Source organism: Hyla sarda, chromosome 5 (genome assembly GCF_029499605.1).
Source record: "Hyla sarda isolate aHylSar1 chromosome 5, aHylSar1.hap1, whole genome shotgun sequence".
NCBI lineage: Eukaryota > Metazoa > Chordata > Amphibia > Anura > Hylidae > Hyla > Hyla sarda.
The window spans coordinates 155,492,869-155,506,078 of record NC_079193.1 but is presented as its reverse complement, the minus strand read 5'-3'; the positions used below and the strand labels follow the sequence as shown (position 1 = coordinate 155,506,078).

At 45.7% G+C, this 13,210-nt stretch overlaps 1 protein-coding gene across 2 annotated transcripts in view; it reads left to right on the top strand.

Moving 5' to 3' along the window:
- The window catches only part of LOC130273546 (epidermal growth factor receptor-like), a 156,286-nt gene that overhangs the window by 44,412 nt on the left and 98,664 nt on the right, over positions 1-13,210 (top strand). For both annotated transcript variants that reach the window (XM_056520544.1, XM_056520543.1), the window contains 3 exons: positions 7,976-8,127; positions 11,856-12,042; positions 12,126-12,251. In XM_056520544.1, coding sequence (XP_056376519.1) covers positions 8,047-8,127; positions 11,856-12,042; positions 12,126-12,251 — 394 coding nt within the window. In that variant the 5' untranslated portion in view covers positions 7,976-8,046. The remainder of the gene's footprint in view (positions 1-7,975; positions 8,128-11,855; positions 12,043-12,125; positions 12,252-13,210) is intronic.

Sequence of the window (13,210 nt, the reverse complement as noted above, 5' to 3'; positions counted from 1 at the left end):
AGTCAACGGCTGTCCGACAATACTGGGAGTTGTTGTTTTGCAACAGCTGGAGGCTCCGTTTTGGAAACAGTGGCGTACCAGACGCTTTCATTTTTATTGGGGAGGGGAGGGGGGCTGTGTTGGGGTATGTGTATATGTAGTGTTTTTAACTTTTTATTTTATTTTGTGTTAGTGTAGTGTAGTGTTTTTAGGGTACAGTCGCACGGGCGGGGGTTCACAGTAGTTTCTCGCTGGCAGTTTGAGCTGCGGCAGAAAATTTTCCGCAGCTCAAACTTGCAGCCAGATACTTGCTGTAAACCTCCGCCCATATGAGTGTACCCTGTACATTCACATTGGGGGGGGGACATCCAGCTGTTGCAAAACTACAACTCCCAGCATGCGCTGACAGACTGTACATGCTGAGAGTTTTAGTTTTGCAAAAGCTGTAGGCACACTGGTTATGTATCACTGAGTTTGTGACCTTACTCAGTGTTTCAAAACCAGTGTGCCTTCAGCTGTTGCAAAACTACAACTCTCAGCAGTCACCGACAGCCAACGGGCATGCTGGGAGTTGTAGTTATGCAACCAGCAGATGCACCACTACAACTCCCAGCATGCACTTTAGCTGTTTGTGCAAGCTGGGAGTTGTAGTTATACAACAGCTGAAGGTACACTTTTCCATAGAAAAAATGTGCCTCCAGCTGCTGCAAAACCATAAGTCCCAGCATGCCCATAAGGGAATGCTGGGAGTTGTAGTGGTCTGCCTCCTGCTGTTGCATAACTACAGCTCACAGCATGCCCTTTTTGCATGCTGGGAGCTGTTGCTAAGCAACAGCAGGAGGCTGTCACTCACCTCCAACGATCCACACCGCGCAGGTCAGTCCCTCGTCGTCGTTGCCGCCGCTGCTCCTGGGGCCCCGATCCCAACATTAACGCCGGGGATCGGGGTCCCCAGCACCCGGGGTGCACGTCCCCCGGAAGAGGGGCGGAGCGGGTTGCGGGAGTGACACCCGCAGCAGGCGCCCTGATTGGTCGGCCGGTAATCCGGACGACGAATCAGGGCGATCGTGAGGTGGCACCAGTGCCACCTCACCCCTGCTGGCTCTGGCTGTTCGGGGCCGTCAGAGACGGCCCCGATCAGCCAGTAATTCCGGGTCACCGGGTCACTGGAGACCCGATTGATCCGGAATCGCCGCAGATCACTGGACTGAATTGTCCAGCGATCTGCGGCCATCGCCGACATTGGGGGGCATAGTGACCCCCCTGGGCGATATGCCGGGATGCCTGCTGAACCGGCTAGAGGTGGGGACCGGAATTCCCACGGGCGTATGGATACGCCCTTGGTCCTTAAGGACTCGGAATGCAGGGCGTATCCATACGCCCTATGTCCTGAAGAGGTTAAATGATGTAGGTACCTAGTTAGATTAACATCTTACTTGTCCCTCCTGCTCCCAACTAAACAATACTAAAATATTCTTCCCACTCATTATCCACAAATCCCACCAACATGATAATTCTTTAATTCTTTGTCTATAAAACATACACATAATTTTAGTTAATTATCCTCTTGCTATTTTCTTTCCCGCTTTCCTATTTCTATCCCTATTCCTATTATAACTGACCCCTTATTCTCTAAAGCACTTTTAATCCTTTATCCCTTCCTCCCTATTACAAAGACATAAATCGAGATTTTCCTAGCTTCCGCGACGGAAAATATTAGTTATATGAAGACAGGAGGCGAGTATCTTGCATTTATCTTTCTTTATTAATGCCCATAGCAGAAAATTAAACTTTCAGGTTAATGTATTGAAAGAAAAACGTTTTGCAAACTACATCTCCCAGCAGCCCCTTTGAGGACTAGTAGCCAATCATATGCCGATGACCTCTATAAAGGGAACTGCTGTGCCATAACTCCTCCTCTTTCTTGACCCGACGTCATAGCCGACACAGGAAACCCGAACATAGACTCCAACTTGACTCCACATCCTGACGACGGACCTCTGGAACCGGAGCGCCGTTGCAAGAGCAGCCACGGGGTTGCCGTCCTCCGAAGAACCGAACAGAAGAAACAACATCCCAACGGGGACAACAGGAACATCTCATCCGCCGACACCCAAAGACATGCGCTCTTCAGTATCCTGAAACCAGAAAAGAGAAAAGAACACCATAATAGGGTTGGGTTGGGAGGGAAGATACTCGCCTCCTGTCTTCATATAACTAATATTTTCCGTCGCGGAAGCTAGGAAAATCTCGATTTATATATCAGACAGGAGGCTCGTATCTTGCAAGTTTAAAGCTCAACAGTAAACATTACAAATAACATGTATAACCAGTAAATTAGCTCACAGTAGAAAGGGCCGACATGGATACGTGAGACTCCGGTCTGAAATAGAATCTGCGAAAAGTCGTCTCTGATGACCAGTCCGCCGCTAAAAGCAGATCCACAAGGGAGCCCCCTGAGGTAACTACCTTAGTGGCCATGGCGCCCCTGGAAGAGTGTGCGCCGAAAAGGGAAACATCTATCCCTGCCATGTCCATGGCGGATCGAACCCATCGGGCTAACGTCGCCGATGACACCGGCAAATGGGGTCGGACATAGGAAATAAGGAGTTGAGAGGACTCCGAAGACCGCAACCCCGCTGTCTGTGCTTCATATGCCTGAAGGCAATGAACAACACAGAGTCGAGGGTGGTCAGGGAAAAAGGGATAAAAGATCGAGTGAATCCCGGTCTTGGTCCTACGGACGACCGAAAAACTGAACGCCGTCCGGTGAGAATTGACATCTGGATACATCCAAGGCTTTCACGTCTGAAACCCGTTTAATGGAGACCAGACATAAAAGGACGGTCAGTTTAAAAGATAATAACCGTAGGGGAAGGTCATCATTATCCGCCCATGCGGAAAATAAGTCGAGTAGCTTGGCGACGTCCCAAGTGGCCTGGTATTTGGGACGTGGGGGTCGTTTAAACTTAATGCCCCTCAAGAGTCGACAAACCAGGGGATGTTTGCCGACGGGTAAAGTGTCTACCGGATTATGGTAGGCCGAGATGGCCGACCAGTAGACGTTGATGGAACTAAATGACTTCCCTGACTCGAAGGAGTCGGCTAAATAGTTGACTACTATGGATACAGGGGCGTGAACTGGAGCAACCTGCCGTTGATCACACCAACGAACCCAGAGTCTCCAGGCTGATCGATAAGCCGATCGAGTCCCGGAGGCCCAGGCCAGGGCGAGAAGATCTCTAGCTGATTTTGAAAGTTCGTTATCTGATTCCGAGACCCCGAAACCAACCACGCCAGGAGAGGCAGGTTGCCCTCCAACACCAGAGGATGGAGACCCTTGGTTGGATTGGTGAGGAGATGTTGGAGGGGAGGAAGCAACCGTGGATAATCGATCACCATCCCCAGTAGGAGAGGGAACCACGGTTGAGTCGGCCACCAGGAGAAGCTTGGAGATCATAGGAAATGGCGGGAACACATAATGCGTCCCCGCCGGCCAGTGTTGGCGAAACGCGTCGACTGCGCAAGCTGCCGGGTCCAGTCTCGAGCTGTAAAAGCGGGGCAGTTGGTGGTTGAGACGTGAAGCGAATAGGTCCAAGAGAAATGGACCCCAGAGTCGCTGTAACGCCAGGAATACTGGTCGATCCAGCTTCCAGTCGCTGGCATCGATCATGTAACAGGAATTCCAGTCTGCCACTGAGTTGGAAACCCCCGGAATGTAGTACGCCACTGGAACTATGTCGCGGAGAAGACAGAAGTGCCAAAAATCCTTTGTGATATCCGCCAGGATTTTGGATCTCGCACCTCCCAAGCGGTTGACGTATTGAACCGCTGTCACATTGTCCATGCGCAACAACACGCAGCATTTGAATGCGTGTGGTAAGAAACTTTTTATGGCGAAGAATGCCACCAGCAATTCCAGCGCGTTGATGTGCAATAGAGATTCCTCTGCGGACCACGTCCCTCCTGTAGAGGACTCTCCGCACCGAGCGCCCCAGCCCTGTCGGCTCGCATCCGACTCTATGATGAAGTCCGAGTTGGAGTTGAATATGGTCTTGCCATTCCAGTCGACGGCATGACGCAGCCACCACTGTAGTTCCTCCTTGGCTTCCGGACAGAGGGGTACCTCGTCCGCATATCTGAGGCCTTGTCGGAGGTGTAGTGTTTTTAGTCTCTGAAGGGCCCGATAGTGAAGGGGGGCCGGAAATATAGCCTGAATGGAGGCCGATAAGAGGCCCATCAGACACGCAAGGACGCGTAGTGAAACGCGACCCTTGCGGAGTACCGCCCTGATTTCCTTGCGAATAAGGGCTAGTTTGGACTTGGGGAGCCGGAGAACCGCTTGTTGGGTATCCACCAAAAACTCCAGGAATTCCATTTCCTGAGCCGGGTCGAGCACAGATTTTTCGTGGTTGATCAGGAAACCCAATTCCTGTAATAAAGAAACCGTCCAATGCATATGGGTAATGGCTTGGGTTCTGGACCGAGCTATAATGAGCAGATCTTCCAGATATATGATCATCCTTACGCCTCTGCTGCGCAGGGATGCTACCACGGGCTTCAGAAGTTCAGTGAAGCACCATGGGGCGGACGATAGGCAGAAGGGGAGGCAAGTGAATTGCCACATTCGCCCTCTCCAAAGGAAACGGAGAAACTGTTGGGATGATGGATGAATGGGCACGGTGAGGTAGGCGTCTTTCAAGTCTACCTTTATCAGCCAATCCCCCGGTCACAAGAGGTCCCGTAGGAAGTGGATCCCTTCCATCTTAAAGTGTCGATACACTACGTGTTGGTTCAAATTGCGAAGGTTTATGACCGGGCGGAATCACCACCTTTCTTCTTGACCAAGAAGAGGTTGCTGATAAACCCTGTGGAGGTTGGATTGACCTCTATCACTGCTCGTTTGGACAGGAGATCTTGTAATTCGTTGTCTATGAGAACAACGTTTAGGTCGGAGAACTGTATGGGGGGTGGAATTATGCCCAACACCGGAAGGGAGTGGAGCTCTATTTGGTACCCCGCCACTGTGTTGAGGATCCATGAGTCTGCCGTAATCGCAGACCAGGCGTGGATAAAAGACTGTAGTCTGCCCCCCACTGGGATTTGTGAGTGTATATGTAGAGGAGTACTCACCAGTGAATGGTCGAGAGCGGGGATAGCCTCGGGCACCACGTCCTCTCCATGGTCTACCCCTGGGAGGGAAGAACGGCGCGGGTTGCTCCACAGGAATCTGGTAGGATGGAGGAGCCTGTGCATATTGAGCTGGAGCTCTGGGTGGTGGCCTGTAATAATTAGATCGGCCGGCAGAGCGGCCCCTATGTCTGCTGGCCTTGACAAAAACCTTATTTGCGGGAGTGGACTTTTTCAAGGACGTTTAGGCCTTGTCCAGTGAAGTAAATAAACCCACAAATTTGTTGATATCTTTAATAAGATTATCGCCAAAAGCATGCCCTCAGCAGAGGGACCTGGTTCTGACTCAGCGAGATGGGACAGTTGAGGGTCCAATCGCATGAGAATGGATCTCCGTCTTTCGACCGAGCAAGTCGTATTTGCGGCTCCTAACATACAAATGGCCCTCTGGGCCCAACCTCTAAGTTGGGTGAGATCCACAGGCTGGCTGGATGCAGCGGCCTGCTCAGAAAGATTTAGGATCTTCGTCAAAGGTCCTAGAAGATCCAGGATACGGTCCTGTATTGATCTAAAGGACCGTTCAATGCCCTTTTTTGGAAATTTACCATTTTTGGTAAGGTATTTAACGAGGATGGGATCTACCGTTGGGGTATCGGTCACTTTCCTCGGAATCGAGGGTCTAGGGCAGATTGGGAGCTCATCCCAGGAAGGGAGCTGGTATTGGCCTCCTCAGACATATCAGAAGATATATAGGTAAGTATATATATATCTAAGTGGTATATATAGGGTTCTGAGAGGAAGGTCAAGGGGTAGACCTGCCAGGGAAGGTGCCTGTAGGGCAACAGTAGCACAGGAGGACAGGAAAAAACCTGTTAATAACTGCACAGATGCTCCGTAACGCTCAGGCTCTGACTCTCCTCACCGACAGCGCTGAACTGAGGGCTGTGGTGAGAGGTACAGAGGAGCTAGAGAGCCCGGGGACGAAATCTTGCGAGATTACGCCACTCCGGGTCTCTGATTGGTCGCTGGTTGCCGCCCCTAGAACGGACTGCCCCTCCGAGCGCGTCAGACACGCGGGAAGGCCGAGAGCGGCGGGAACAGTGAACTGAGGGAGAAGGAGAAAATGGCGCCGCAATATGGCGCCGGGAGAAAGGTATGAATGAATAAAGGGGACAAAGAACGGAGCGCAGGGTCGTCAGTGGGGCGACCTGCGTCGGAAAAAATAGAGGGTGAAAACTGGGGACACTGTGCAACAAGTGCCGTGTTCGTGAGAAAAATAGAATTTAATAGGATTTAATAGGATTTAGTACCACCCGGCCGATGAACGCAAACGCAGTCACCAGCAGGGATAAGGACAGGGGTATACCGATAGAGTACCCCCGAATGTTAGGAAGGAAGAAACTTATATTTATGAATACAGTGTGAAGAGAAATACTTATCTGTCGCTATGAGCAGAAAGAAAGAGGAGGAGTTATGGCACAGCAGTTCCCTTTATAGAGGTCATCGGCATATGATTGGCTACTAGTCCTCAAAGGGGCTGCTGGGAGATGTAGTTTGCAAAACGTTTTTCTTTCAATACATTAACCTGAAAGTTTAATTTTCTGCTATGGGCATTAATAAAGAAAGATTAATGCAAGATACGAGCCTCCTGTCTGATATATAACTCATATTTAACGGGGAGATAGGTGAGTAATATTATCATGCAGCCATTCGCTGGCTTCCTCTGCATTATCAAAAAAGTGCGTGGAACCCGATGCAACTATTCTTAATCTAGCAGGGTACATCATAGAATATGAAACAGATGCTTGTCTTAGTCTTTTTTTCATGTCCTTGAAAGTGGCTCTCAATTTTTGGACTTCCAAAGAATAATCCGAAAAGAGGGAAATTCGAGACCCATTAAATTTCAATTCTTGCTGGTCCCGAGCTTTACTGATCCTTAATCCCATTACACCACGGTGACTATCATCTCCCTGATCCCTTGTCATCAAGTGCTGCCAGGATTAAGCTGTTCTCCTCCCTAAGGGATTTACCGTTACATTCCATTACCTCCTCAGTAGACCTCTTGGCAAGGGATCATGCCAGGTTGATGCAAATGTACTATATTGACAACTGCTTTGTATAACTTATACTACTATGCTACTTGGGGAGTAGTAGACTCCCCTGTACTGTTTTCACTTATGTTTGCGTTGATATCTGTAACCTGAACTCTATGTAAAATTTGAATAAAATTTTACTTTGAAATAAAAATAATGGACATGTACCATCCGTTTATCGCCCATTATAGTCCATTATTTTAAGCTTGTTATTTTATTTCTATATGACTTCCTGGTTGTGATGCTGTACTGAGCATGCTCAGTAGCAATAACGGATCATAATGGAACAGAAAAATAACGGACAATAATGGATGTCATTTGTTAAAATCCATCACCCATAGACTTCAATGTTAAAATTTTAACGTCCGTTATTCCACCATTATTTTTGAGGGGAAAAAAATGAGTGCATGCACCTTCCTTCAAAGGGGTATTCAAGGATTTTTTTTATTACCGTAGTGGGTTGGTGGATAATATTACTTTAGTGAATCCCTTCCACCCTGCTATTTATCCACCCTTTGCAGCATAGCCACATCTCCCTGTAGACCATATGACTTATGAAATATTGTCTCTGGCCAAAGGTCATAGACAACAGTAAAATGAAAAGACTTGCACTGTTGCATGTAATAAATCAATATCCTTTAGTCACGCTCGCTACGTCCTTTCTCCCAGTCTGGCTTGATTGATACAGGGAAAAAGTCCTGTACATCTTAGTCCAAAAAATATGATAATGCTGTATTTAATGTTTGTGCTTCTGTTACTTTACTGTTTTACAGCCTGTTTGGGAACAAATTACAATGATGTTAGGCTTGGAACAACAGAAGAGCACTACATTCAGCTTAAAGAAATGTACAATGGCTGTGAAATAGTACTGGGAAATCTGGAAATCACCCATTTACAACCTCATCATGATACGTCATTTCTAAAGGTACATGACTGAACTCAGATCAGTTTAAATTAAACTTTTAACCATTTATTCCTCTACTTGGCCTGTTTATTTTTAGGCTATGATCTATTTGTGATAATGTCTGAAAAGTGCCTGTGATCGTTCAGAGATGTAACTCAAAGTGTCCATCATTTCAAAAAATGTTCGATATGTCATAGAGACTTGTCAAAAGTTTAGATAGTTTGGGGTCTTAGTGCTGAGACCCCCAATGATCACTAGAACAAGTGGAGAGAAGCATGTAGTTGCACACTCCGCTCCCCAGCTCGCAGCAATCTTCGTCCTGCTGCTCCATCATCTATAGAGCTGTCCTTTGAAGCAGGACATAGATCGCTGCAAGCTGGTCCCTTGCTCATTCTACTGATCAGTAGGGGTTTCTGAACGAAGGCCTTTTAAAATGATAGGGACACTTTAAAGGGGTACTTCCACCCCTAAACATCTTATCCCCTATCCAAAGCATAGGTGATAAGATGTCTGATCGTGGAGTTCCCACCACTGAGAACCCCCGCGATCTCTCCTGCATCTGGTGCATGGAGCAAGCTTCTCTCCGTGCCTGATGACTGGCAATGCAGGGGCTGGAGGATCGTGATGTCACGAGGGGGCGGGGTCATGATGTCACAATCCTCCGGCCCCTGCATCGCCAGTCATAAGGCCTGTTCCATGCTCCAGATGATAGGGGGTGCTGCAGGAGAGATTGCGGTGGTTCCCAGTGGCAGGACCCCCGCTATCAGACATCTTATCCACTATCCTTTGGATAGGGAATAAGATGTCTAGGGGAGGAGTACCCCTTTAAGGCTCCTGAGCCCCAAGGAAAAATGTGTAATAGGGCCTATATCATGTGTAATGTATTGTACTGGTCTCCTCATACCAGCAGAGGGACCCTATGGGCCTCTTATTTCTTCAGGACCTGGGTGCAACCATAAATGCTGCACTGTTTATAGCAATCCATTCTTATTTCTAGACCGTGTTTTTTTCTGATGATGTCACAATAATGTCTGTTATTGTCTTCATGCAATGTATGTCTTTATGCCTATGGAGAGTGTATTCAAACGAACCAAGATCATTTTATACCTGTCCAGCATTTAATGATATCCCCACCATTATCAAACAGTTATGCTGGGTTCATACTACAGAATTTCTATGCGGAATTTCTATTCTATCAATCCCTTTGCTGTCAATGGGATTCCGCTGCACATCGCACACTACGGAATTCCAGCTGCGGAGCTTCCGTCACTTAAATTCCGCCATTGAAAGAATGATCTTGCTCATTCTATTTATTGTGAATTGTGATTCAAAAAAGGCCCATACTTGTGAGTTAAAAAAATGGCAGCTTGAGTCTATAAATTATGCAATGAATGTTAAAGAGGAATTTCTGAACTGGAGCCTTGCATAATTTTCAGAAGTTCCGAAGCAGAACTCAAACATGGATCTGGGTACTGATGAAAGAATGCACATGATATTCCTTCCAGCGAAATCCACCAGTGAAAGCCTATTTGTTTAATAGGACTTATTAAGTATGTCACTTAAAATAAGATGATTCTGCACAATTTTAAATGGCACAAATCCACTCGAGAATTCCATTAGGAAATTTTCCTCATGGAATATGCTCAGTGTGTAAGAACCCTTAGGGTTATATTCACACGGGTGGAATTTTCGCACCAATTCCGCTTCCGTTTCCCGGCTTGTGTGGATTTTGTGTGAAATTGATGCGGAATCAGTGTGGATTTCGTGAGGAAATTCAGCATGCAGAAATTCATGCAGAAATTCAGCATGCAGAAGTGTGGAATCCCATAGAAGTCTATTGGGCTTTCATTTGAGGCGGAATTCTGCTAGCGGAAATTCTGTCGTGTGAATATGACCTTAGGGTTTATTCACACTTCTGCAGTATTTCCGCTTATCCGCCCTAATTCCGCTTGTGTGGATTTTGTGCGGAATTGGTGCGGAATCCAAGCGGAAATTCTTCAGAAGTGTAAATGGAAGTGTGGACTCACATAGAAGTGTATTGGGCTTTCATTTGAGGAGGAAATTCTGCCATGTGAATAGACCCTTAGGGTACGTTCACACGTGCGGATTTTCGCAGCGGATTTCACTGCGGATCCACTGCTGAAAGACCTCCTATATGCTGCCTTTATATGTGCCTGCTCGGAGCTGCAATACGCCGCTACGAGCAGACACACTGCGATGTGCGAGTCGCTGCGCCGAGTCTCGCCGCGCACTGTGTCTGCCCGGAGCGGCGTATTGCCGCTCCAAGCAGGCACATTTAAGGGCACCATACAGAGGTCCTTCAGCGGCGGATCTTCAGCATAAAATATGCTGTAAATCCAGACGTGTGAACGTACCCTTAGGCTGGGTTCACACTGCAGAATGTATGGGCAGAATCTCTGCCGACAATCGAGCTGGCGGCGCTAGGACCGAGCAGACTGCATTGCTGCCCCTATAGACTGCAATGCATTTCTAGGTGGATCTTTTGGGAGATCTTCTCAGAAATGCATTGCCATCTATGGGGACCTAGTGCCACTGGCTTCATCTCCAGCAGAAATTCTGCCCAAAAATTCCACAGTGTGAACCTAGCCTTAAGCTTTTACATCAGGTTTCTCAACCATTTGCATTCCTGTTTTTCATGTGATATTGGCATTGTCAAGCAGAGTATAAAATTATGGTCGTCTAAGGACCCCCATGACCATAGGTTAGTTTTACACGTTTGCTTTGGTTGGTATTTTGTATCAGTTTTTGTAAGGATGCAGTAGGGATGGGAAAAAATGTATTTAACAAAATGTTTATTTTTTATAACAAAATTTGAATACATTTTTAATAAAGTGTGGGTGTGTTTCACTTCTTTTCTCTAAATTTTTTACATTTTTAGGTAGTACTACTACTCCCAGCATGGAACAAACTGTTCCATGGTGGGAGTAGTAGTACCTGTACTAATAGAAAGATCGCTCCGGGTGTCACCCAATGCGATCGTCCTATCTATTGCAGAGATGCGGAGCGGCTCCATACAGTGCTCACATTTCTGCTCTGTACTCCGGCAAGTCATATGAATAGAAATTCACATCACTCATTCATATTTTCCACCCAGAGTGGGGATTGGCCGGATGGTTGCAGCCAATCCCCGCTCTCAACAGGAAATATGAATGAGTGATGTGAATTCTATTCATATCACTGGCCGGATTACAGAGCAGAAATGTGAGCACTGTATGGAGTCATCACTGGCTGGCCAGAGTATAGTGCAGAGATGCGAGCGCTACTGTATCTTTTTTATTATTATTTTTTAATGGTACCCTACGAAATTTTATCAAAAAAAGGTATCTTCATCACCTTTTTGGATTGCTAAAGTCCAAAAAAGAATAACAAAACACCGGCAAAAATGCCAAAGTTAAAACCCACATACCGTTTTTCTTGGCGTTTTTTTCACTCCCATAGACTTCTATGGGAGGAAAACGCCAAAGTCTCAACAAGAGGTCGTTTTTGAAAAACTGCCAAGGAGCCAAAAATAGCTTAAAAATGCCAAAAGGATTAAAAAAAACGCCAAACTGACAAGTGGATTTGGCATTTTGCAGTTCCCTATTGACTTGCAGCTAACATCTGGCTGCAGCATTTTTTCACAAAAAAAAACACCATGCGGCAGAATGGGAGTTTTTATTGGCATTTTTGCTAAAATAAAACAAGTGAAAACTTAGCCTCATGTGGATGATGTTAATATTTGTTTGCAGGAAATACAAGAAGTGGACGGATATGTTCTCATTGCTGGTAACTTGGTGAAAACCATTCCACTAGTCAATCTTAGAATTATCAGAGGCAAGAGTTTGTATAAGAACTCTGCGCTCTACATTTCATCCAATTTCAATGAAAATAAAGTTGCAAATGGTCTGGAGGAGCTCCCAATGAGACAGCTGAAAGGTGCGGTTTGAAGACATCTCTATAATATAATTGATATTTATTATTATTTATTTCTGAATATAATTTTTTTTCCTTTTTAACAGAAATCCTTCACGGTGGAGTTACCATTGCCAAGAATAATAGATTGTGCCATATGGACACAATCAAGTGGAAAGACATTGTTCATATAGCCAACGACATTGTCATCAAACAAAGTCCCCTCCCAGATTGTATGTATTCATACTAATGAAGTATACAGGTGTAACATTGTTTATGTGTATCCATTTTTTACCATTTGGTATTTTTGTCCTATGTATAGAACTAGGGTTTAAAAAAGCCACAAGTTACCAATTCCTTTTCTGTACTACCCATATGTCTGCTGCTGTTGGTCTATGGTGATTGCATTGATTTGCTTGATGTTATGTAACTGTTTGCAGAGGGTGTGGCTGAAACTCTTGAACCTAAAAGGGTTATCCAAGTTTAGAAAAACAAAGCTGATATCTTAAAAAAACAGCACAACATATGTCCTCAGGTTGTGTGTGTTTTATTGCAACACAGTTCCACTGAAGTGAATGGAGCCAAGTTGTAATACTACACACAACTTGAGGGCAGGTGTGGTGCTGGTTTTGAAAGAAATTAGCTCTGTTTTTCTATTCCTGGATAACTCTTTAATATTTTGGAGGTGTAACCCTTTTACTTTTTCCATATTTTGTTAAGTCGATGTCATGTGGGGAAATAAAAAAAAATCCCCCCCCACCCCATCAATCTGTACTCAATACAAGTGCGAAACATGAAAGCCTGCCCAATGATAAAAAAAAACCATCTAAAGGACTCTCAGACTGTGAGAAACAAGATGCTCTGGTCAGGGTTGTTGGAAAGCTGGAAGATCTGAATACTTATGATAATGCAACATTTAGTTTATTTTTTCTTTATCATTGGTATTGAGTGCAAAATAATGGGGGGGGGGGGCTTGATTTATTTATTTATTTATTGCATAAGGTTGCAAAATAATAAAATGTAAAAAAAGTGAAAGGGTCTTAAAACTTTCTGATTGCATTGTTCGTTTGCCTGTATGTTGTAAATGAAACTAATTAAAAAAAATAGCTGGATCACCTGGTGTCCTGTTAGGGTCAAAGATGTGCATGCATTTAGTGATCAAATAGGGAAAATTCGAAAAAAAAAACAGACC